The 27,265-nt window shown below is 46.1% G+C and overlaps 1 protein-coding gene across 3 annotated transcripts in view; it reads right to left on the reverse strand.

Moving 5' to 3' along the window:
* LOC144782069 (acylamino-acid-releasing enzyme-like) overlaps positions 1 to 27,265 on the reverse strand; it is a 500,573-nt gene that overhangs the window by 250,376 nt on the left and 222,932 nt on the right. For all 3 annotated transcript variants that reach the window (XM_078661213.1, XM_078661214.1, XM_078661215.1), the window contains one exon: positions 20,213 to 20,264. In XM_078661213.1, the coding sequence (XP_078517339.1) occupies positions 20,213 to 20,264 (52 nt within the window). The remainder of the gene's footprint in view (positions 1 to 20,212; positions 20,265 to 27,265) is intronic.

The following is a 27,265-nucleotide window of genomic DNA, read 5'->3' on the forward strand; positions in this document are numbered from 1 at the left end:
CATGCCTTCAAAAGAGCACGCTACACCCCGAGGGAATGTCTGTTACAAAGTAAAGTGAAGCCTGAAATGGACAAATTGGTGTGTGTTACAACGTTTGGTCCGCATACCCATAAAATCAGACAGACCATACTTAAAAACTGGCATTTGCTGGAGGGACTAGAATGCCCTTTTCCTAGACCGATTTTTGCTTTTAAAAAAAACCGCAGCATTGGGCAGCAATTGGTGCGTGCGGATGTTACTATTGAAAAACCTAAACATGACTTCTTGTCAATGTGGGGATTCAAGCCGATTGAGGGACACCACAGATGTGGCAATTGTGTCTCTTGCGACACAACTATCGAGGGGAGTGAATTCACACACAAAAATGTTAGATGGAAGAACCAAGGATTCTCAAACTGCAAAACACGGAATGTCGTGTATGCAATTGTCTGCGGATGCGGCAAATTGTACATAGGAAAGACCAACCAGCAGGTTAACACCCGCATAACACAGCATAGGTCAAGAATAAAAACAAAAGTGTTAACCGCTCCAATGGTACAACATTTTGTTGACAGTGGACACACTGAAACAGACTTTACGTGGACGGTTTTGTACACAGTGACCCAAGCCAAACATGCCAAAGATGTGGACGATGTCCTATTGAGGAAAGAAGCGTATCTAATACTGCGCTTCAACAGCTTACAAACTGGACTGAATTCGATGTCTGAAGTTTCCAGACTGTAAACAGCTTGATGAAATATACAGTGCTCGCGTACAATCTCGGAAGCAGGCTTTCGCTCAGGATCACACCAGAATGCAAAGTGGGACTACAACTCCCACAAAGCCTGGGCAGTCATGTGACACGAACAGACGATCACGTGTCCGTTTTTTAAGATGGCGACCCGGTCTGCCGAGTGACTCCTGGAATTGGTTTGGAGTTCACTTGGGAGCGAGTTATTCCTCAACATTCAGAAAACTTAGGTAAGCGCCAAGCTAGGTAATCGCCAAGATTTGTAACAATAGGGAACACCTCGCATTACAGACCAGCGGGCTCACATGGATTGTGCTTGTCACTTTAGGATCAAAAATCGAATTGAAACAGACTGCAGGTCAGAACAACAGGGGAACCACACGGAAATATCCCGAGCGGGAACAACAAGGTAGGCATTTGGGTTTTGCTACTCGCTCCAACCGCCCTCTTGCACACTCGTTTGAATAGTAAAGTCATTTTTTTAAAAACCCTTCTTGTAGGCGCAAAACGACGTGTCCACCGCCGGCTGGCGGGTGGGAGTAGATTCTTGTCCCATGCACGGCTGATTTGAATATACACCAAGCTAAGGTGCAGACTACTGACTAAAAGGTAATTTCCAAGACTGTCCTTTGGCCTCTTAGGTGCAGGCTGCCCTGACCACTACAATGTTGTAATTTAAATTGTTTTAATTTTTTAGAAAACAACAACAATTGATTGAATAAGATCTCTTGAAAATTTGGAAACCCGCTGCCAACTCGGAAATAAAGGTACACATTTTCGATATAAGTTATGGTAGAGGGCAATGCATAGAGGGGATGAAAATGAGAGAACAAGAACTTACTCATTTTCTTTGTACATAACTTTCAGATAATTAAAACGAGAAAGCCCTGATGAGAACTTGCCAAATGATCGAGCAAGTTCGAAACGCGTCGGCAATAGCAGAAAGGATTTAAGCGATCTGGTTATTAATCAGACAATTGAAAAATTTGTATTTGTTACAATTCATTTTGTCTCTCTTTTTCCTTACTGCAAACAGCTTTATTCTTTTAATTAAGTTTTTTGCTAAATACTACATAACGATTGACGCTTCTCGTATCATTGTATCCACATGTTTATGTACACTAAATGATTGGATGTTATTTTGTTATATGTCCCTTTGTCAAATATTTTTTGTCAAATGTTTTTGAGCTAAATGTTTTTTATATATATTGTATGCACGTAGTGTTTTTCTCATGCAATCAATGCTTTAAATTTAATGAGATTTATATAAAAAGTAAATGGTTTAAATAAATCAGACCATACAAATCATAACGAAGATTTGGTTTGTTGCTTTAATCAAAATAGCTATCAAAACTGCAGGGCTGGCAATTCTTCTTTTTTCATAAATTATTCTATGGTCCAGCTGACCCTGTGTCCCGGGACCTAACTCCTCATTTTTCGTAAACCTCAATGATTACAGCCATGTATAATGAAAGTTATGTGCCGAAGCTAATCAAGCATGCAGTAAAATTTAGAAGCAGGAAATGCAGTGACAGGCGGGAGGTGCTGGAGGAACGGCAACGCGAGCAGAGGAAAAAGAATAAGCGCAAAAGACACGCAGGATACAATCCATTGCCGGGGCGGGCGCATTTCTTTGAAGTGTGAAGCAGGGGGCGGGCTCCAGCATATGGGGTGTTAAAAAAAAAAAGTCTTCGGAGTGGCATTGCGCAGAGGGGGGCGGGGGAGAGCTTCTTTGAAATGTGAAGCTCTCGACATTGCTGTGGCGGGTCTGATGAGATGAGTCAAGGCGGCTGGGGAGCAAATGGCAAGCTTGTGCACGAGCACATGCACTCGGTGAAATCCGCCGCCTGGTTCAGCTCCTGTTTTCACCACTATAGATCGACATCTGCAATGCGCAAGCGCATTGGCAGAGGTCGACCTAAAACCTAACTGAAGAATAAAACAGCAATTGTCAGTGCTTGATAACATCTAATGGCATGACATATGACACTACTCTTTCCTGACACGTTCTTGAATTTCTAATGTTTGCATACAGAAGAGTCTTCTTACAAAACTAGTCATTTGTTGTTTTTAAAACCTTGCTCTCGGTCTCCTTTTGGTGCACCGTATGTAGCCCGAGAGGATGAATTGCATATTTTGTAGAAGGTTGGGAGAGCATACCAAAATGGAATTTGGATATGCAGAATTTGCCTGGAAATGAAGATCATTCTGGTTATTTTGGCTTTGGATTCCTCAATGATCACCTAGTACTCTGATCCAGCTCAGTGATGTGCCTAGTCAGGACAATCTATCTATGGTACACTGAAACCCTTGTTGGGCTTGAAAAGACGGATTTCTACCACAGAACTCCAAGTAATTAGAATCAAAGCTTTTCCCGCAAAGCTTAATCATTCCTTATGTCCGGAGAATCCCGCAACTGTGGAAACACAGCTGGGAACTGAAGTGGTGTTCTGACCTGGCTGTCATTAGCAATTTCTTTCTAGTGACAAAGTTCAGGTACGTCTCCAGCACATGTCCATTCTTTGTCACAGATACAAGACTATTCCATATTGACTTCAGATAAATTCCATTCACAAAATGGGCAAAAACTTGCCAGACATAATTTACTTCCCAACAAAAATCCATCCACATCGACCTCCTCAGGCCTATGAATGTAGAAGCTAAGGGCCTGCTGAGGAGCCATCCAGTTTGGCATCTCATTCTCAGAGGGATGTGGTGTAGATGAGTGTGATGGTCTGCCCACATAAAAGGATGACTTTACAGGGAAGGATGACTGGGTCTCAAGAACCAGACTTCAAGAAAGTAGTATACAATCTGGCATTACTTGTGACTACCAATGCAACGTATTGAATTAATCATAAAGAGGGACACTGTCTTCAAAGTCTGCAAACACAGAGGGCATTTGTGAAGAGGCTCATAGGGCACACAAGGAACATCTAAACCAAATTAAGGGAACACTGTGGGACCTTTTAAAAAGCATCACAACAACGAGGGCTGATGAGGCAAACGAAGAAAAGCCGAAAGAGTTGATAAGTAACCTTTAACAGTGTCCACAGCATAGCCTTGTCACGCCGAAGAAAAAATGAACAGCAGAGCATCTGAGAGATTCACTTGCAGAGGGCCAGCTTGCTTTTCTTCACACCATGTGATAAATATGGCCCAATGGCCTGAATAAACTGCTGTAATGGAAAAGCAGCGGACAGTGGGAATGGCATCCACTACTTCTAATGGAAGATGAAAGGCCTTCAATTGTTTAGTCTCCGATTGTGTGGATTATGGAGATTCGGGTGGAATACCCTGCCCTGTTGTTCGAGCAACAGGACTTTCCAAGAGGAAGCTGAAAAGGATGGAGGATACTCATGATCTGGAGGAGTAACAGCCTGTCAAGGTGCAGATGCCTCCTGTGATCAGCAAGAAGTCTGCTTTATTAATCTTCTATGATACTGAGAAAACAAGCTAGATGATTCACTATCAGGAAATTTCTAGGCACCACCAACCATTGCTGCAGACTCAGAGCCTCCAAGTGAGGGAATGACACCACACACTGCCAAGTGGATGTAGCCTAATGGCTAGTGGGGTCGCCTTTGAAGCTGGGGAACCAGGTTCACTTAACATCCTGTGAGTGTGAGAAAATCACTTAATCTCCCACTGCCTAACAAAAATGAATGTGCCCATCTGTAACGCAACTGATGCTCATGTTAAGCACTCTGATACCTTCGGGTCAAGTTTGCACTATATACACGTCCAAAAAATAAGTGTTATGTTGTCAGTCACCATGTGATAAACCTGCCCATGATGAAAAGCAGGAAGGCCTTGTTGACCAGTTGAATGGCATACATTGCCAAAATATGTATGCAATGGTGCAGCTTGATCAGAGACTGAATACCTTTGATCTACACCTTATCCAGGTGACCTAAATCCAGAGTGACCTAAATCCAGAGTGGATGAATCAGTCATCATTCTTACTTCCAATGGAGGTGTGGAAGAATAGGCTGCCACATGTCAGTTTGGCATCGCTCATCTGCCATTAATGGTCCTAGGCCACTTTGTTGGAGATGCTGATCTTGTCCAATAGGTGTCCCTAATTCTGGACCCACTGTAGTCCTAGGTTCCACTGAGGGCCCACATGAGCAAACGAGTGTTGGGCACCTAAAGCATGCATATTTTCAGAGTTACCATGTCCAAAATGGCCTCAATGAAGTGCAGCCTCTGAGATGGCAGAAGATGGGATTTGAGCTCACTGACTGAAAAACCCATGTCAGACAAGGACGACATGGTTTGCTGCTAGTAGTCCGAATCTAGCAGAGGCAAGTCAGCCTAAAACTGCCAGTCATCCAGGTACAGTATTATGTTTACCCCCAAAGAAGGACTCGGACCACTGACATGAACTTCATAAAGATCCAAGGGCCTGATGTCAGACCAAAGGAAAGGATGGAGATTTGGAAGTGATCCAACCACATTACAAAGTAGAGATACTTCCTGTGAGACTGCAAAATAAGTACATAAAATTATGCATCTCGCAGGTCCTGAGACACCATCCAGTCTTCAAGTTCCAACGTCAACAGAACATGTGTAAAAATCCTAATTTTGAACTTCTGGAGAACACAGTCAACATCCTAAGGTCCAACATCTGTCTCAGACCGCCATCCATCTTGGGGCCCAGGAAGTACTGGAATGTAGTACCCAAAACCTCTATCTCTCAACCTCGGGTACAATTTTGAGCGCCCCTCCTGGTGAGCAACATCAGCCTCTCTCTAGTTTTCCTGAAAAGGAAGAATATAACCAAGATAACAGTCATATACTAGTGTGCCAGTAGGATAGTCAATGTTGCCTCCGACTAGTCCCAAATAGTTATTGGAGGGTAAGTTAAAGACGTTTGGTGTTGGTGACATTGAAAAGGAGGAGGACTGGTGGTGCTGACCTCATTTACTGACAAGAGCCACAAAAAGTTTACGCCGGCTGCTGGTCAGGCTTGAATGGGGAAGCTGACGAAAGGCAAGGCCTCTTGAATAGTCTCTGACCTTTTGGTATTGCTGATAAACTGGCAAACATGCAAAGAAGCCCCAAGGAGCGAACCATAGCTCCTATGTCTTTGAAAAGCTGAAGAGCAGCATCTGCTCTGTCTCCAGAGTCTGCTCCATCAAATCAGCATGTTCATAAAGGAAACAAACACCTCCTGAAAATCTTGTGAAGCGCATCCAAACAAGGTGTCTGATGACGACACTAGTGCCCAAGGCATGACCAACAAAGTCAAAGTCAGACTGTACAAATAACTTTTTCGAGTTTGTAGTATAGTGCCCCTTTTTTGACAGTCAGGACAACACGGAACGTAAAAACTCAGAACAAGAGAAAGATGGTAATGAACAAAATACCCTGACCAACACTAAACAACTACGAGGTACAATACAAAAACTTAAGACAGAAGTTGCGGCAGGTCCGAATGGGCTACCCAATGTGCTTTTCAAGATTGACCCAGATTTCTGGTTGGAAAATGTAACGCCTCTCTTCAATTATATCTACACGCAAACCAACGTCCCCGATTCTTGGAAAAGAAAAATAATCCATCCAATATTTAAACAGGGAGACCATTGTAAACCGGGGAATTACAGGCGGAGATCTTTAATTGATGTAGAGGCCAAGCTTTACGCTTCCTGCCTCATAGTTCAGCTGAAAAATTGGATGGACGATAAAAACAATTCCCAAATTCCAAACAGGCTTTAGACAAGGGATGGGTACAATAACAAACCTGGCAATCTTGGCGCTTTTAACTGAAAATGCAGTAAAAAAGAGAACAAGACTCTACACATGTTTTGTTGATATAAAATCCGCCTTTGATCGAGTGAGCAGGAAGCGTCTCTGGGAAAAGCTAAAGGCATGGGGATTGCCGAGTCAATTACTAAAAGCACCAATAGCCCTACACAGCGGCACCTGGGCAAGAGTTAAATTAGGCGATGGATGCAGTACAACCTCGAGCATCGACACGCAGCAAGGTTTAAAGCAAGGATGAGTGTTAGCACCAAGCCTATTCAACTTGTTTCTCTGTGATATCAGCAAAAACATGGAAGCAGCAGATTGCCATCCGCCGAGTATGGCCAACAAGCCGATTTCCATTTTACAGTACGCGAATGATATCGTACTATTAAGCCAAACCCCTATTGGTCTACAAAGAGCGATAAACAATCTAGTATCCTATTTGGACCAGGAAAACTTGGAACTAAACAAAGAAAAAACAAAAGTCGTTCGCTTAGTGGACTTGAATAAAAATACGGTTTATATGGTCAGTAAAAGGGTCGATGGTGGAAGAGCTAGGGTCCTATAAATACCTTGGCATAACAATAGGGCAGGGCATAACACACAAGGAGGGAGCACAAACCGGCCATAAAAGCCAAAGCGCAATCGTTAATTTTCGCGTTTAGACAACTAAAAACAAAATTGGATTGCCCGAATCATAACCATCTTTTAAAAGTGATGGATGCGCAAAGCTTGCCCACTCTATCATACGGTTTAGCCACTTGCTGTGGCAAGGAGGTTGAACTATTAAATGATCTTCAGAGGAAGATTTACAAAGCCGTCTTCAAACTGCCAAAGTACGCCTCCCCATCCCAAGTCCGACTTGAATTCAGTCTCCAAAATCAGAAATTTCGGACATGAGTGGCTTTGTAAAGCTATGCCAGAAATTCCGCTCCACAGACCCAAACAAAATGGACAGCTTATGCTGGGAAGAAATTAAGCACCAGGTAGGCCAAGAAACATCAAGCTCATGGGGAAGCTATTTGAGAACTTGTTTGGCCGTCCTGGAAATACAAGAAGTATGGCAAAATAGGGCAGATAAAGCAAGCATTAGTAAGGCAGCCAATGACACAGCAAAAAATAAATCTTTTCTGGAGGACAAAAATATAACTTCCAAACATCAGCATAGGTGGACGGACATCACCTCTTATCATTTACTAAAGCCGCAAGCATACTTCTCACTGTAGCCGGCATTTAAAAAAGTGCTACAAAGACTATCGGATGGGCTTGCATGATTCCAAAGACATACAGCCGTCCTGGAAACACTTCAAACAAACACCGCAGTGCAGACTGTGTGGCTTTCACAAGGAATCTTTAATCCACCTTCTATGTGTAACTAACTGAACCTTCGTACCTGAAGGCAAGCGGCAATACGCTGGCTGGGCGGTTCCTCCATAATTTTGGCTGGCGAGGTGTAAAGTACATGACAGAGGTAAGAAAACTTTTACGGCAAGCCAACCTGGAGGAGAATGGGGAGGCGTGATCGACCGGGCATGGGCCCAGCAGAGCCAGCTATGTAATAAATGGACTGAAAGTAAAACATATCAAGAATTAATCTAGTCAGTAGGATCATGGAAGTTGGATTTAATTTTATTTATTGCATTCATAACATTTTATGTATCGGTTAAGCACACACTCTTTTTACTATTGGGACATTAACAATATTGTCTGGTTTTATAGCGAATGTAAAGATATTTTATTATTTGTTTTTGTGGGTTTTTTTGTTGGAATATTTGTAACGATTTTAATTAATCATACAATAAACTTTGACTTGACGAGTTATTTTTCTAAATTGGTTTCAGATTTATTCTTTGAGTGCATGTCTCATTTATTGCCCTAGAGTGCAACAAATGCTTTGCACTACCCTCTGATAAACCCAAACTGCTCGCACACCCTACCACAAAAGAGAACATTTAGTGTTATTGTTTTTTGCCTCAGTAAACCATTACGGCTTGCCTGGATGTCTGCACAGTGTACCTCGTTTTAATGCACTAAATAAAGAGCCAGCTTCCTACAGTATTCAGCAGCATCTTCACTGATCTATATTGTTTTGGACAAGGTTTTGCAGAAATCCTCAGGAAAAGTGGGCAAAACCGAATGCTACATGTCCCAAAGGCCATGTGTATAATGACCAAGGAGGCAAACAGCATTCAGAAAACATAGTGCTAGACTGGCTGATGTTAATACCTTCTTGGCTATAGCATCTATTTTTTTACCGTCTGATGGGGGAGTAGGAAAAGGAATTTGGATTAAACTTGCTTGCAGACGCCTGAACTATGAGGTCTCTGGCGTGGTCAAAGAGTGTTATGATCAGAAGGCCATAATAGGATCAGCGAGGTCTTATTTAATAGGCAGTGTGGGTTCTGAAGTAGAAAGCATAGGCTAGAAAATCTCAAATAGATAAGCTTTAGTTTTTTGCATGGAAAACTGCAATTATAGGATTCCTTATAACGACCACTATAAAGAAGCACTTTCTTCTTTTGGGGGCTAAAAGGTGAAATCTAATCAGTTTCTAGTGAGGTATCCAAGCCATTAGCATTTTGAATGTCAAGCTATAAGTCAGCGTCTGTGTAAAGAGAAGGAAGCAAGTGATTTGTGTATTCATCTTTATTGTTATCAAGAGAAAAGTGCTTAAGGCCTTGTAGGCTATTAGAGTCTCCGCCTCCATCCTCCTAAAGTATTACTCCTGAGACAGGGGGACTAGAGGAGGTTTTCTCACCCTGAGATTGTGCTTTATTGATGGTGCAATGAGAGATAGGGCAAAGCTGGCTGTCAATCCAAACCTAGTGTCGGGTCGGATAGGGTGGTGCTGGTGAAGGAATACCTGGCAGGAGACAAAGGCGGAGCAGGCTAACTTCGAGCAAGGTTAGTGTGTACTGGGAGAAAGCTGCCAGCAGAAGCCCAAGTAGAGTCCCTGGTAGGTCAGTGTGGCCCAAATGTGCTCCAAAGGGATTTTGAACCATCTTAAATAAGTGCAACATTCCTCTTCCTCACTCCTTGAATGATGCGATTTACTGCAGCGTTGATGATGATCTGGATAGGTTGATCAACAGTCTGTATCAGATCCAAGTGAGTTCAAAGCCATAGCCAGATTCCTTAAACACAGACTTCTCCATGGAGTTGGAGAGTCTGAATGCTGAAGAGCTTCATTTGTTACTTTTCTTAGCCTTTTTATTTGATATATCCACCCACTTCGATTTAGACCTACCTGAAGAGGTCAATGGAACCAGGCGTTATCTCGTGATTTGGAGTGTGACCGACCCAGTTTCTAGACTACAAAGAAAAAATGTGTTCTCACTCCCTAGTGGCCTTCCAATGTATCAGGAAGCATTTGTTGCAGAACTTGGAGTCATGTTTGGTGTTGTGGAGCCAAAGACAGATGTCCTGAGGATCCATGACCACCATCTTGTTTTTATCAGATTCAGGAATTCGAGAGAAGTGAGATTGCAAAAAAAAGGAAAGATTTTTGGGTGGAGCCTGTAGGATCACCCTCTCAAGACTCTAAAATGGCTATAGTACATCCTCATGCATTTAACAATGGCTTGAACATCTTAGATGTAGGGCTTAGGGAGAACGTTTAATGTACCCAAGATAAGAAAACAAGTTACTTACCTGTAACTTTAGTTCTCTGGTATTGGAATCTTTCATAGATTCACATGCCTGAATCATTCCCCATCGTCGAGACGGGAGTCTCCGGTATATAAAAAAGCAGTGCTTAGTAGTATAGCAAACTGAAAAGAGGCCTAGGCCGATTTCCCTTTTGCAACCCATAGCCTTTGTTATGTAAAAAAGGCCCAAACTTTTCCCTGAACCAATCAGAGCTCCTCACCCTCTAGAACACTCCTGAGAGCACCTTCTGCCCCTCAGATTTTTTGCGCACTTGTGCACATAACACACTTCCTGTGCTAAATCCGAGGTGAGCCTCTCAGGGGAGGAGGGTGGGTGCATGTGAATCTATGAAAGATTCCAATACTGGAGAACTAAAGTTACAGGTAAGTAACTTGTTTTCTTACTCCAGTATTGGAACTTTCATAGATTCACATGCCTGAATCAGAATAGCGAGCAGTGAAAAAACAAAGCACATTTTCCTGATACATTACATAATCATGCAATACCATTAGAAAATGAAGCATAATCTCATATACATATATACATACTTATATAAAATTTGGCTTTGTAAACAAGAGAACTTATGGATGGAGGGATGCAAGAAAGGCTCACAGTTACTGGATGATATTCCGCAGTACCGCCTCTCCCACCGCCGCATCAGATTCTGCGGCTGCCTCCAAGCAGTAGTGCCTGGTGAAGGTGTGCGTAGATGCCCAAGTTGCTGCTCTGCAGATATCCTGGATTGGCACTCCTCCAAACAGTGCAGTGGATGTGGCCACCGCCCTCGTGGAATGGCACGGACTCGTGCATTCAAAGGCTTTCCAGCAGCTTGATGACAGTAGACAATTGCACTGGAAATCCATCTGGCAATTCCCCTCTTTGACAGCGGGAAACCTTTCCTGGGTGCGCTGAAGGCGACGAATAACTGGGAAGACTTGCAAAACGCCTTAGTTTCTTTCAAGTAAAATTTCATAAATCTCTGAACGTCCAGCGAGTGTAATACTCTTTCTGACGCTGTTGATGGATGAGGAAAGAAACGCTTCAACACCAATGGTTCGTTCAAATGAAAATCAATTGGCACCTTCGGAATGAACTTCGGTTTGTCCTGAGAATCATTTTATCCTCTTGAAATTGCAAGAAAGGCTCCTGAATCTTGAGCGCTTGTAGTTCACCTACTCTTCTCGCTGAAGTCAATGCAATGAGAAGAGCCATTTTCCAGGACAAGAACTTCAGGTCTGCCCTGTGTATCGGTTTAAATGGTGGCTTCATCAATTGAGAGAGTACAATATTCAGATTCCATAATGGTGGTGGAGGCTTTACTGGTGGAAAGACTCTGAATATCCCTTTCATGAATTGTTTGATAATCCTTGAGGACCATAAAGATGGGCCTGACGATGACCTCCTGTAGCAGGATAACACAGCCAAATGCACCTTGATGGAGGCGTGTGCTAATCCTGACTTTGCTAACAGCAGAATGTAAGGTATAATTTGATGAGGTGCAGCAGTAAGAGGGTGAACATCATGTCTCTTACACCACAGACAAAACTTCTTCCATTTCATCCTGTAGGTTTTGTTGGTACTCTCCGCTTCTCCGCTCTGGCCTTGGACAGGATCTCCCTACATTCATGTGAGATGTTCAGATGGCTAAACTCACAGTGTGAATAAGAAAGGCTGCTAATCGCAAGGATTTCGGGTCCGGATGGCGCACCTGCCCCTTGGACATTGTCAGAAGCGATGGAATTAGGCACAACCGCATTGGACGGTCCTCCGACAGTAGCAGCAGTTCCGTGAACCAGTGTTGTCTGGGCCACCACGGGGCTACTAGGATCAGCCTGCACGGCTCTTTCTTGATCTTCACCAGTACGCGGGGGAGAAGAGGAATTGGAGAAAAACCGTAGGCAAAGATGCCGGACCATGCCATGGAAAACGCATTCACCCAAGACCCCCTCTGGGGATGCCAGCTTGCGAAGTACTGGCATTTTCTGTTTTCCCTTGTAGCGAAGAGGTCCACCATTGGTGTTCCCCATCTCCGAAAGACGCTGTTCGGGATCTCCTGGTCTAGCTCCCATTCGTGGCAGGACGATTTTAGCCTGCTGAGAGTATCCGCTTTGACGTTTTGATCCCGCGGGAGGTGTTCTGCTGTCAATGATATTCCCTGCTGAATAGCCCATCCCCATATCTCCTCGGCTTCCTGAGACAGGGAGAGAGATCTTGTTCCCCCTTGCTTGTTCACATAATGCATCGCCGTGGTGTTGTCTGTTCTTACCAACACCGGCGCACCTTTTATCCTTGGCAGAAAAGCCTGTAATGCCAAAAGGTTCGCCCTGAGCTCCAGCAGATTTATATGTAATTGCTGCTCCTCTGCCTTCCAACGGCCGCTGACCTGAAGGTCCTGAAGGAAAGCTCCCCAACCTTCTAACGACGCATCTGTCGTTACCACTAGCGGAGCGGCTCTTGCTAGAAACGTCAGTCCTTGAGACACATTTGCCTTTTGCGTCCACCACTTTGCTGCCTGCAGCATCACTGGTGTCACCTTTATTGTATCGTCGAAGGATCCTTCCGCCTGACGCCATTGGAGATCGATCTGTTCCTGCCATGGTCTCATCCTTAGCCTGCAGCAAGGTACCAGTGGAATACAAGAGGACATCGTGCCCAGCAAGGATTTGTACCTGCGGACTGAAAGAGACTTTCTTTTTCCCAAGTCTTGGAAGAGGGACACAATCCTCAGTTGTCTTTCCTCGGAGGGAAACGCTTTGTTGCATTCCGTGTCCAATATTGCCCCCAGAAATGTGATCACTCTTGCTGGGTGGAGGTTTGACTTTCCCTCGTTTAGAGTCAATCCTAAATCGGCGAATAAGTCTATGCAAGCTTGCGTCGACGCTCTGGCCTGTGTCTTTGATGGTGCTTTGACTAACCAGTTGTCGAGGTAAGGAAATATTTGATGTCTTTGCTTCCTCAACACAGCCGCCACTGGAGCCAGGCATTTCGTGAAAACTCTTGGCGCTGACTTCAAGACGAATGGCAGTACCCTGAATTGGTAATGTCTGCCGGCTACCCAGAACCGAATGTACTGCCTGTGTGCAGGATGTATCGGCACGTGGAAATACGAGTCTTGTAGGTCCAATGTGGTCATATGATCTCCTGGGTTTAATAACGGAAGGATGTCCTGTAGGGATACCATCCTGAAAGATTGCTTCTTGAGATAGGTGTTTAAGGATCTGAGATCCAGAATGGGGCGCCACTGGAGCTTGTTTTTCTTGATAAGAAAAAACGGGGAGTAAAACCCCTTGTTTTCCTGGGATTTCGGTACCGGTTCTATTGCTCCCTTTCGGAGCATTGTCCGAATCTCCTGCCGGAGTTGATGCAGATGATTGGCTCTCTGGTGCATCGGTGGCGTACAAGGGGGCGTCTGAAGAAATTCTAGGGTGTGACCAAATTGAACTATTTTGAGGACCCATTGGTCCGTTGTTATTTTCCGCCAATTGTGAAGATAGTGAGCAATCTTTCCACCAAGGGGAGCATCTGACAGAGCCGGAGGATGGAGGTTGTCATTGCCGACGGGTGTTGTCCTTTCCTCTGCCACCATGTCCTCTTGGAGTTGATTTTGTGTATCCTCCTGACTGACGCTGGTTATATTGCTGACGGTACGGCTGCGATGAGGACTGATAAGAAGACGAATATCTCCCTTGTTGGTATCCTCCTCTATACGAGGATTGTCCTCTACCCCTGGAGCCACGAAAAGGGGTTTTCCTGTACTGCAGTGTTCCCAGAGCCTTTGCCGTATCAGTATCCTTCTTAATACTTTCCAGCGTATCATCTATATGTGTTCCAAATAATTCTTCTCCATTGAAAGGGAGGTCTAAAATTTTGTTTTGAACCTCCGGCCTAAATGCTGTTGCTCGGAGCCAACCTTGCCTGCGCAGGACCGCAGCTCCTCCCAAGGATCTAAATGCCGTGGTCGCTATATCCATAGCGCAGTCTATGACTTCAGCGAAGTCCTCTCTCCTTCCATGAGAATTTTCTTCACCTCCTGCTTCTCTGGATCTGGCACCAGGTTAATGTACAGAGACAGGTCACACCACATCTGCCTGTCATACCTTCCCAATATAGCAAGGGCATTAGCGGCTCTTAGAAGCAGAGCAGACATTAATGAAAAACGTTTCCCTGCGTTATCCAACCTTCTGCCCTCTTTGTCTGGAGGTGTTGTAATCGGAGCAGATGGGTTCCTGGATTTCTGTTGTGCCGCCTGCGTGATCACAGAATCCGGTTTGGGATGACCCAAAAGGCAAGATGGAGCATCGACCGGTGCTTTATACTTTTTATCCTGTCTGGCCAGAACCGGTGTTACCGTCGCTGGCGTCTCCATGACCTTCAATCCTTCCTTCCAGATATGAGACACTATAGGCAGAGATCGTACAGATTTCAGATACGAGTCTTTAAAGTCATATAGAAAACATTCAGTTTTCTCTTCTGTCATGGTCAGTGCAAACCTCTTAGTGGCTCTCTCCATCAAATTATGAAATCCACCAATGTCCTCCGGTGGAGAGTCCACTGGTCTCTGCGGAGGAGTTGAAGGTGATGGGGTGATATAGTCATGCCATTCTGCATTTGTGTCCGCAATCTCACCATCCTCCTGATCCTCATCTGAGGTATCGTGGTGTGTTGTCAGTGGTGGGGACCTAACAGTAGGTTCCGGCACAATCTCTCTCCTACGAATCGGAGTCCCTGGAACTGATCGTGGATGTGGAGTAGCCTCTATGGCCTGTTGAGCGACTGGAGTCGCTGGGTATCTTTTCCTATAATCCATCAACATTCCCTGGAGATCCTTCAACAAAGAGGATGGCACACTTGTCATCTCCTCTCGTTGCTGTTGGCGATATCGGTGTTGTTCCTGGGGTTGTTCTTGATAACCCCCATATTCCTCCTCAGAATCGTCTTCTTGGTACTTGACCTGTAATTGCGAAGGGCTACTGGCAATACCATACTCATCATCTTCCTCCGAATCTTCCTCCTCCAGTAAGTGAGACGTAGCAATGGGGAGACCTTGCTTGGAGATGTAACCTCAGGTGTTATAGGTTTTTTCCAAGGCACCAACCTTTTTTCTGGTGTTTTTTCCCTCGTCGACGACGAGATTCCCATCGCCGTCGTCGACCAAGTCATGGTCGTCGACGCCACCGTCGACGTTGTAGTCACCGTCGACGCTATCCTCGTCGACGTCGTCGTCCTCGTCGACACTGCTGTCGTCGACACAGTCCTCGTCGACGCTGCCGTCGTTGACGCCGCCGTTGACACGGTCATCGACGCCTTTGTCGACGGTGAAACAGTCGACGATATAGCTGTCGACTGTGAAATCGTCGACGCTGTTTTCTCACCAGCCTTATCCTTTTTCGTCGTCGTCGATGGTCCCTTTTTTGTCGACGGTCCCGTCGACGGAATTGATTTCTCCTCAGAAGGCGTAGAAGAAGATCGTTTGATGGTAATCTTGATCTTCTGAGGTGACTTTGGTGGATCTGAGGTGGATTTTGCTCCTTTCACCTCACCAAAAGATCCCTTCTTCCCCTTAGATGAGACTGAAGGGGATTTTGAGGGACTGCGCCCTGAAGACCCCGGAGTGGTCTTTTTTGGGCCCTTCTCAGGTCTTTCCCCTGAGGAATGTGTCTGAGGAGATCTACTTCTCTTCTGAGATCTCTTAGACGCCACAGATTCCTCCTCACTCTCACTTGAGAGGATTTCCTTCCTGGCTTTGACTTTCTGAAGCCAGATCAGTAGCCTTCCCTCACGATCTCTCAAGGTCTTATTTGAAAAGGTACGACATACCTTACAATCTGCTGCCTTATGGTCTGGATAGAGACAGTAGATGCAGTCCTTGTGAGGGTCATCTGTATACAGCCTCTTCTTGGAGCAGGTTGAACAAGCTCTAAATAATCCTTTTTTCTCTTTCTCAGACATGGTTGATGTAGAAACCTCAAATCTAAGTCAAAATACTGTAGAAGTAAAGAGTTTGAGCAGAGCTCAAAGGAGACTCCCTAGCACAACGTGCGGTAGAAAAATCTGAGCGGCAGAAGGTTATCCCAGGAGTGTTCTAGAGGGTGAGGAGCTCTGATTGGTTCAGGGAAAAGTTTGGGCCTTTTTTACATAACAAAGGCTATGGGTTGCAAAAGGGAAATGGGCCTAGGCCTCTTTTCAGTTTGCTCTACTACTAAGCACTGCTTTTTTATATACCGGAGACTCCCGTCTCGACGACGGGGAATGATTCAGGCATGTGAATCTATGAAAGTTCCAATACTGGAGTAAATATAGTAGTATGGCTGGTGCTCTACAAATCCCCAACTAAAATCACTCTCAATGATGGGTTAAGGTCAAAGAACATAAACAAAAATAGGAAACCCCTTGCTGACGCTAAATACGAGAAAGAGAAGGTGTATTTTAGATAATATGGCAATAGAAAAAAAAAAGAAAGATACCACTTACATATCACTAATTTTCTACACTCAGGATTCTGGAGGATTTTAAATGGTTATTGACACTGTACTATTCTAAAACAGCTTTCATGTTTTTCAAGATTCATAACTGTATATTGCTGTATTGTTGATACACACAAAATATTTCAAATTCTGTAAAGCACACAGAAGAGAGCAGCACACCTTATCAATGGCCAAGAGATGAAATACTGGAAGATCAATGTTTAGGAACCACTATTGGTTTGGAATCTAGCAAATGATTGTCTTTAGTTACTCAACTACCACACTTAGTGGTAACCTAGTTCTGAAGATGCAAGTCCAGCAAAATAGCATCAAATTGAGCTGTTCTAATAGGCCAACTACGACACTTAGAGGTGAAACAGCCCCACAGTACACTACATTATCAAATCCAAAGGCACGCTTAAGGCAAGCCCGACCGTGCCTGGACCGCGCCCAGCGCCAGACCCCCTGGCCCCACAAACGCCACAACACCAGTCTTCGCTACAATGCCAGCACGCTCCACACACTTAACACCGGCCGATCACACACCTGCTTTCTAGCTGCCCCAAAGCGCACCCAAGGACCCTACTCTTGCCGGAACTGCAGCTTCACCAGCATCCGTCCCGCCAACCCTCCCACCGGGAATGAGCGCAACCACCTCAGATGCATTCTGCTCAACACCCGCTTCACCAGCAAACACGCCGTTGAACTCTGGGACCTACTCGACATCGCCTTCCTGACGGAGACCTGACTAAACCCCTCTTCGGCCCCAGACATCGCCATAACCATCCCGGACGGCTACAAGATCATCCGCAGGGACCGCACCAACGGAACAGGAGGAAGAACGGCCATCGGCCACAGGAACACTCTCAGAGTCTCGACCAACAACAACGACACCCTTAGCACCGCCAAACACCTGCACTTCCAGATCCACACAGACTCCAACACCACCCTCAGAGGAACCCTCATCTACAGGCCCCCAGGACCCCGGCCACAGTTCAGCGACTCCATCCCTGACTTTGTCAGCACCCACGCCCTCGCCTCCACAGACTACATCCTCCTCGGGGACCTGAACTTCCACCTCGAGAACAACAACGACACCAACTCAACCACCCTGATCGACAACACCCACCCACTCCACATGCTTGACCCCATCTTCTCAGCAAGCTCCCACGTCTCCTTCAGCCACACCACCGAACTCCACTGGTCCTACCATCGCTGCATTCACTTCACCTTCCGGAAACCCACTACACACCACCGCACCCAACAGATCCCCCACTGTTGCTGGAGCAAAGTCACCGAGGACCAACTAACCACCACCCTCGCCTGGAACCCACCAACCGACCCAGACGCCCACAACCTCACAGTGGATCGACGACTGCGCCAACACCATCGCCCTGATCAAGGAACTCCCCAACAGTCACACCAGCAAGAAAGCCAGCTGGTTCAACGAGGACATCCAGGCCTCCAAGGAAACATGCAGAAAACTAGAGAAGAAATGGCACCGTGAACCAACATCAGACAATTACGCAGCCCACAAGAACGCCATAAGCAAACATCATCACCTCATCATATCCGCCAAAAGGGCCTCCTTCAAAGGCCGCCTAGACGACAACGCACACAAAAGCAAAGAGCTCTTCAACATTGTGAAGGAACTCTCCAACCCCAGCTCCAACACCAACGACATCCCACCTTCACAAGACCTGAGTGACTCCCTTGCCACCTTCTTCCATCACAAGATCTCAGACATCCACGACAGCTTCAACGTCACAACCACCCCGACAACCACTGAGACCTCCATCCCCCAAAGCCACCATCCGCACCGATTTCTGCTCTCCTGGACCAACATAAGCGACGACGACACCATCAAAATCATGAACACTATCCAATCCGGATCTCTGTCAGACCCATGCCCACACCACATCTTCAACAAAGCCAGCACCACCATCGCACCCCACCTCCGGAAAGCCATCAACATCTTCTTCGAAACAGCAACCTTCCCGGAGAGCTGAAAGCACGCCGAGATCAATGCCTTACTCAAAAAACCGAAGGCTGACCCCAAAGGACCTCAAGCACTTCCGGCCCATCTCCCTTCTCTCGTTCCCAGCGAAGGTCATAGAGAAGACCGTCAACTGACCCGCTACCTCGAGGAGAACAGCATCCTGGACCCGTCCCAGTCTGGGTTCCACAGCAACCACAGCACCGAAACTTCCCTCATCGCCGCCACAGATGACATCAGGGCCCTGCTGGACAACGGCAAAACTGCAGCCCTCACCCTCCTGGACCTGTCAGCCGCCTTCAACACGGTCTGCCACCACACCCTACGCACATGCCTCCACGACACTGGGATCCGAGACAAGGCTCTGGACTGGACCACCTCCTTCCTCTCCAGCAGAACCCAGAGTGTCCACCTCCCCTTTTCCGCTCCTAAGCCACCGAGATCATCTGCGGCGTACTCCAGGGCTCATCCCTCAGCCCGACGCTGTTCAACATCTACATGGTGCCGCTCGCCTACGTCGCCCGACTCCATGACCTCAACATCATCTCCTACACCGACGACACCCAGCTGATCCTATCCCTCACCAAAGACCCCCTCACCGCCAAAACCAACCTCCACAAAGGAATGAAAGCCGTCGCCGAGTGGATGAAGAACAGCCGCCTGAAGCTGAACTCTGACAAGACAGAGGTCCTCATCCTCTGCTCCACCCCCTCAGCCTGGGACGACTCCTGGTGGCCGACCGCATTGGGAACAGCACCAACACCCATCGACCAACGACCACGTACGCAAACCTGGGGTTCATCCTCGACTCTACTCTCTTCATGACAAAGCAGGTCAATGCCATCTCATCCTCCTGCTTCAACACCCTCTGCATGCTCCGCAAGATCTACAGGTGAATCCCCACCGAGACAAGAAGAACGGTCACCCAGGTCCTTGTCAGCAGCAGGTTGGACTACGGAAACGCCCTCTACGCAGGAACCACCGCCAAACTCTTGAAAAGACTACAATGTATTCAAAACACCTCTGCACGCCTGATCCTCGACATCCCTCGCCGCAGCCACATCACACCCCACCTGAGAGACCTGCACTGGCTCCCCGTCAACAAGAGGATCAACTTCAAGCTCCACACCCACGCACACAAGGCACTCAACAACACAGGACCAGCATACCTCAAAAGACGACTCCCCTTCTACACCCCCAACCGCCAGCTCCGCCGACCTCGCCCTCACCACCGTCCCCCGCATCCGACCGTCGACGGCAGATCATTCTCCCACCTCGCCGCCAAGACATGGAACACCCTACCACCCTCCTACGGCAGACCCAGGACCAGCTGCCCTTCAGAAGACTACTCAAGACCTGGCTATTCGAGTAGTAGCATCATTCCCCCCCTCCCAGTGCCTTGAGATACTCACGGGTGAGTAGTGAGCTTTACAAATGTTCTGATTTATTGATTGATTGATTCTGATGCGTGTGCTGGTATAACAGAAACTTAACCTGTCAATTACTAATCTATTGCTAAACGAATTAATTAATCAACAGAACCTGCCCGTCCTCTTTACAAAGCACTCTGGTATCTTATGCTTGAGCACAATACAAACCTGATCAGAGTATTATATTACTTGCCTGTGGTGAGGGAGGTCACTTTTCCTGTCATGATGTCGACTGCTAACAAATCCTGCAGCAAATACCAAACACATGGGTAAGTTTGTGCTAGAAACCTTAAACCTCAACACCATCAATTGATAAAAAATTGACAAACAAAGGTTTCTTGAAATTTCCTGAAGTCTACATTATCTAATAAAGGCACACAAAGACGGGTTATTTTTTTTATTTAGTGTTCAACCACGTGCCTGCTCTGCATTACTGCTTTTCTTATAGCACAAAATTGCAAGTCACCAAAGAGAAACACACGAAAGGAAATGTTACATATATGCTGAATGTCAGTGTAGGGAAATTAAGTTTAGGGGAAGAGAGTGGAAAAGGTTGCAGAAGGGGTCCCATAGTTACCTAGGACCGAGAAGCAAGGTTCCCTACTAAACTGGGTTTATAGTTCCAGTTCTGGACAGTTCCTTTGAATGAACTGCTTTTTGCAGGTTGGCAGTAACCTACAGTATCAGAATCATAGTGTCACCAGCAAACATGGGGAGTACCTCCATATATTCACCAACACAATCTGGTGTCATACTGAGGCACCAGGAATGTAATATTAATGTCAGAGAGAAATGCAGACAGTTTCATATAGTGTCTTCAAAATGCCAGAAAAGATGAACACTTTCAGTACTGAGCCAACAATGCCATGACCCTGTAAAGAGGATAGAGTTGTACCTCATGGTCAATTACATCAAAAGCAGCTTGTTGTTCTAGGGGACTGACTGCAACAGCCTTCCTGTTCTCTGATGTTCAGAGGTATATTGCTGAAGACCATGAGCGTAATTGCATAAATCAACAAAAAGAGGTACACAAATTGATAAGTGATCAACAGTTCATCTTGATCCTGGTGGGCCATGAACTGTCTATAGAACCTTTGCCAAACAAGCAAATCCTCAGATTTTGGCTTGCTTAGGCATTAAAATAGGGAATTCATAGAAGCTGCTTCATATGTGAGGAGCTTATAATGCAAGGGGGTGAATTACAAAAGAGTACAATATTTCAATGCGAAATTGAAATATTACCAACGTGGGTGTGAAAATAATGCAACCTTTGCTCCACCCTTACTGGCTCAGTAAAACGCATCCTTCACCCCTTTACTTTGTTGGCAGTTGTCCTCTAGCAGTCTGAACCCCCATGCTGTAACAGACTTGGGTACATATCACCACCTTGACTATTTTTTAATTATCTGATATGCGACTGCTGCTCCAGATAAACTTGTAAAAACAAAGTAAAGTGGCAAGATACATTTCCCAGTGGCTGAAGAAAGATTAAAATGTATGAGATATGCTAGCTAGAACTTTGTTTGGCCCAGCATTCTCAACTTGGATGCACACTGTCTCTCGTGTGACCTTAAGGTTCACAGTTAGAGATGTTTAGCAGATAAATACTATTAAAATATTAGAGTTTGTATGTCAGCCCTAGAAAGAGCAGCAACTTTTAGTTGTCTATCTGCTTCATAATCTTAGCTACCTTTCTTACTAATTGGTTAACCTAAGTTCTAATCTTCTACAAAGTGCAGCACTGGCTGGATAATGTGTTTACTTTTTATTGTGTATGTTAATATGCTGTGCCTACCAACTCCTATAATGGGTAAAGAGATTATAGCAAGCTTCAATCAAATATGCCAAACCATTCTAGGTGTACAAATGGATGCAACCATTAACTATGCTCTACACATAGATCAAGACTACAAAATTGTTATGAAAAAAAAATATGATTTTATTTATTTTCATCTCTTAATTTGTTATATTTTTCTTAGATTAATTTCAGTTCATTTAAGTAGAGAGAATATACAGTGACAATAAATATTAACAGGAAGTAGAAAATAGAAAATGTATAGGATAAAATGAATAATCAAATTCACAAAGCAATTCAACAACTTGATCAAATACAGTTGAAAATACGGTTGATATGTAGTTGATGGGGGCAATGCAGTAGATCATCTTCTCTGAGTCTTTATGTCGGAGTTGGTACTGACCTCTGCTATCTAACCGCTGTCTCAGATCTTATGGTAGGTCGCTTCTTATGCTTGTACGCGTGGTGCTCACTGAAAACTTGGGGGGCGGGGGAGTTTTTCCTAACTTTCTCCGCTGTTGCCCATTCGCACACGTCCTTCAACCATATTTCACATCTCTGGGTATAGGGCTCATCCACGTTATCGCAATTCACCTTTTTGACCAATATTAACCCCAGGAGTACACATTTCCTACTAAGTTTCCTATTTTTGGGAGTGGGCAATAGACTGAATAGTACTGTACGTACCTCCCTGGGCACCTTCCAGCCTGTGGCCTTCTGTATTTTCTGTAGGATTTCTGACCAGAATAAGGTTAGAGATGGGTCCGTCCACACCATATGCAGGAATCCAGCCTTCAGTTCCTTACATTGGGGACATTCGCTGGAGCGGTCCGGGTATATTTTGCCTAGCACTTTAGTGGTGAGACAGGCCGGATGCACAAAATTGTATTGAACCAATTTAAATCGAGCATTAGCACAAACCATTTTGACCCCTTAATGTATTCTCCCCCATTCCTGTTCCATCATGGGATCTCCCACCACCTCATCCGATTTTGACTGTATAGGGAGTATTCTCCTTGGCGAATCCTCGTGCATCGCACAATATAGATAGTAATCAAATATCGACTTTGAACCATATAGACTATAGAGCATTACTTGCAATATTTTAGTTATGGGAGGCTCCTCAGGGAAGGATGGCCAGAGCTCTCTAGCTACCCAGACTATCTTTTCGTATTGTAGAAACTGGCCTCTTCCCAAATCAAATGAGGCTTCCGCATTGTCTCTAGACATAAACCGACTGTTATTGTATAGATCCCCCATCAATAAGCAACCCTTTTCCTTCCATTTTCGTACAGATATTGATTGGCTATCTTAGCAAAAGCTGGTACAACCCACAGAGGCATGTCAGGGCATATGGGGCATGTCTCACCACTTTTCGTATTGTGTTCTCCCACACTTCGGCTACATGCCGGATTACGTAAGGGCAATCTCTGCCCCCCCCCCCCTGCCGAGCATCAAAAGCTCTGGCAACGGTTTTCCCATGTGCGTCCCTACCAGCAGTCTTTTTTCCCAATCATCTTGATCATCCAACCAGTGAATTGCATGTTGCGATTGAGCAACCATGTAATAGAATTCTAGAAATGGGACCTCTATACCTCCTTGTTGCAGGATCTCTATAATGTGTTCAGACAGATACGTTTGGAGCCACACAGCAAGTTGATTACTAGGCTATTTAGTATTTTAAAATAACTACCGGGGATTCTGTATAGTGACTGCTGTAACATAAAGGCATCTGGGCAAGATGATCATCTTAGTGATAGGGACCCTGCCAATGACGAATAAGGGCAATTCCCTCCAGAAACATATGGAGCCCTGAAGCCCCTCCACGACCCTCCCTACGATAAGTTCTAGATATATTTCGGGCTTATGAGCCAGCTTAACTCCAAAATATCTGGGAGCCGTGGACATCCAGGGAAGCCCCACCCTAAGGAGCTAGGTACTTGGTTGGTTTGCCAAGTTCTCAACTGGGAGCAGTTTGGATTGCTCCAGGTTTGTTCTGAGACCAGACACGTCACCAAATTCCTGCAGTATTTCTAGGAGGAAAGGTATTGACTGAGTAGGTTGCCGGATATACACCAATGTGTCTTCGGCATAAAGGGAGACAACATGGAGAGTGATGCCTAAAGATATTCCCCATTCTCTCAGAAGACCCTCAGTGCAGCTGCTAATGGTTCCATTGCCATTGCAAATATAAGGGCAACCCAGCCTGGTTCCCTTTCCAGCAGAAATGCCTCCGAAACCCTACCCCCTGCCCCGATCCTGGCCCGGGGAGCCATGTACAATTGCGTCCAATTAAGAAATCTCTGAACCACCCCAATTTGTTGTAATACCGTCCATGCATAAGACCAGGCCACTGAGTCGAAGGCTTGTTCTATATCTAAAAGGACTAGGTCATAGTCCTCCTCCGACATGTGCCAAATGACATAGATTATAAGTGGTGCTTCGTTGTGGTATGAAACCAGCCTGGGGTGTATGGATCAGATGGGACATACAATGAAGAAGTCTACTCGCCAGGATGCAACTTAATAGTTTCACATCCAAATTTAAAAGCGAAATTGATCTATACGAGTTCGGCACCTGAGGATCCCTGTCTTGCTTTGGAATAATTATGACCATTGCCTCCCTCATGGATGCCAGTAAATGCCTCCGTCCTGAGACGCCACATAGGGATTGCTGATGGAGGTCGTTCACCCTCAAAGCTAAGCAAAACAGGCGAATGGTAAGAGAGATATCTTGACTGATACGTTATCCCTTTTACTTCCGGGGTCAGTTCCAGGGAAATGAAACAGTAGTCTAGATGGCTAAACGGGTTAGTTGCCAGTGTATGGCATGAAAATGGCCTCTGTCTAGGGTAGCACAGTCTCCATATATCCCCGAGTTGCATGCCCTGCTGGATATCTTTCAATGTCTCAGTCATGCGAGGTTTTGTGTGCAGTCAGGGAGGCTCACGGTCCAGTGTCCCATCTAGGACACAGTAAGCGACCCCCACCAGTATTACTGCTGCATCTAAGTATGTCATCGCTGCCGCCATGACAGATGGAAAAAAAATGTGGGAGTCTACATTGGGTGGTGTATATATTTATGATATATATTTCTCTCCCTTCTATCACACAGATCACATAATGTCCCTCTGAGTCTGCAACGTGATGTAAATGTTGAAAGGGAACGCCAGGTGCTATCCAAATAAGTGTCCCCATTGCAAAACCTGAATATGAAGTGGCATACATCTGGCCCTTCCACCTACGTCTAATGCATATCAGCGAGTCGCCCACACGTGTGTTTCCTGCAGGCATGCGATCGACACTTTATGGCGTTTTAAATAGGCAAAAATAAGTCTACATTTCTCCAATGCTGCCAATCCCCAGACATTCCAAGTGAGTATTTTCAAGGGATTAGAAGCCACAACCATCATTCTGCAATTTGTCCTTTCCCCCCCCCCCCCTCCCCAGTTACCTACCACCTCTCTTGACCTTCACCCAGAGAATTGAGCTTTAATAACGTATATGACACTCAGACCAGTTGTTCTGGTGAAAAATTCTGCCAGAAAACACCAACTTGTTGTACAATCAAAACTCCCCAATCCCCCCCTCCCCCTTGGCCGCATTGCTGGTCTCGCCTTCCCCTGACCGCGGAGAGTTGGGGCCAGCCGATGTCACCCCATTACCCCACAAATTACATGAAAAAAAGAACCACTGACCCGAGGTCCATGTTTCCCTATCTGTATGCTTGCTCCAAGTCCGGTGCTTCTTAACTTGATACCCCAACAATATTAACAAACAAGCGGCCGAGCAAGCAGGAAGGTGCGAGTGAAAGAAACTAGCTCCAAGCTTGTGTCTCAGCCCCTGGAGGGTGTGGAGGCAGTCCCTCTCGCCAGTGGTGGTACATTACAGATATGACATTCTACCCCAGCATATGTATGACTGTGTCTCTGAGGGAGCGAACCTCTAGTTGCATGACCTCAACGTTTCTTTCCGTAGAGGTCACTCTTTACGACACTTTATGGCGATCGCATCTCAGTAAGTTAACCTCAATTGCAACTGCGTCGATCCTGTGAACAATGTTTTCTCGGGTGGACTGAATCACCAACATAATATCTGCAAAAGAGGGGTCCGAATCTGTGGGGCATTGCATGTCCTCCCCTTGCTTATCCTGGTTCATGTCTGGACAGTCCAGGCCCTGGGGGTAGGGCTGCGCATAATTTGAAATGTAGTTGCTTTGCGCTCTGTTGCCTTTATCTGTCACCATTTTGGGTACCTTCCTTTACTGTTCCGTCCCGCTAGCTGATGGATTGCATTCAGTTCCAGTAGCCGCAGTCCAAGAGCAGAGGCACTCTAGGTCATTTACCACTTCTCTAGGCTGCACGCAGCCCAGAGCCCACCATTTGCTGACCTTGACAGACAACTGGGAGCAACTCAAGTTTACTAGCTTCGACAGCAGTGGCGTGGGGAGCGAAGTCTAGATTCAGTCACTGATGGCCCCCAGAGCGCCTCCGCTCCTGGCATTGAACACTCTTAGATCGCCTTCCAGGTGACAGTCAATAAGAGTCTGCGATCGCGCTCTGTCTAGGCCGTCCATGTGGGCGTGATCTCGCTGAGCACCCCCTGGGTATAGATTATGTGTCAGCGGGTGTTCCATAATGAGTTCCAATTAGGGTGCTCGAAACCGCGCATAAGCTCTAGGAGACCGATCCTTCCCACCATTCCTCATACCCACAAGGATGGATTACTCATTCTGCCATTCCCAGATTCTGGAGTTTGTCAGCAGCGTGCAGTCCTCAGCGGGCCCCAATTGATCCCCTCAGGCCCTCGCACACCTTGCCAATCGACTCTCCTCAAGGACGGTCTGGCTCAATATGCCCAGCCATTAGGAGCAGGATAAAGGCCACTGATTAATTAAATCACTCGGCCCCCTTCACTCGACCGGGGCGGTCAACCCGAGTCTCTGGTCTCCTCTGACAGGGGGAGAACCGAACCGCTTATTCACTGCACCTCACCTTCTTTATCCAGCTGGTGTGCCCGCCACCCAGGGGGTCGCAGGATGCTCTCTTCATCAGCGGGGCCCTGGTGATCTGAGTTGAGTGTAGAAGCAGGATTTTTGCTATGTCTCACAACATTAGGCGTCAAGAGGCCGGGTCCACTCCACGGCCCTAGACCTATCTCTTCGCAGGTGCAGTTGCGTCTCCTACTGCATGTCTCGCTGCCCGGTCTTCGCAAGGGCCGCTGTAAGCCACGCCGCTAGGAGGACCTCCCCCTTGTTAGGGAGTTGTGCGGCGGCAGTTACCACCCTTCGCCCGCAGCACTCAGGCAGCAGGACCCTCTCTGAAATCAGGTGCGCTTCGCAATCCCGTGGACTGCCCGCTCGGCGATCCACGATGGTCGAGTGTCTGACTGCAGCGTCCAATTGCCGTTTAAGATGGCGTCATGGGGACCTGCTCGTTTCACCTCTTTAGAG

Source organism: Lissotriton helveticus, chromosome 9 (assembly GCF_964261635.1).
Source record: "Lissotriton helveticus chromosome 9, aLisHel1.1, whole genome shotgun sequence".
Taxonomy (NCBI): domain Eukaryota; kingdom Metazoa; phylum Chordata; class Amphibia; order Caudata; family Salamandridae; genus Lissotriton; species Lissotriton helveticus.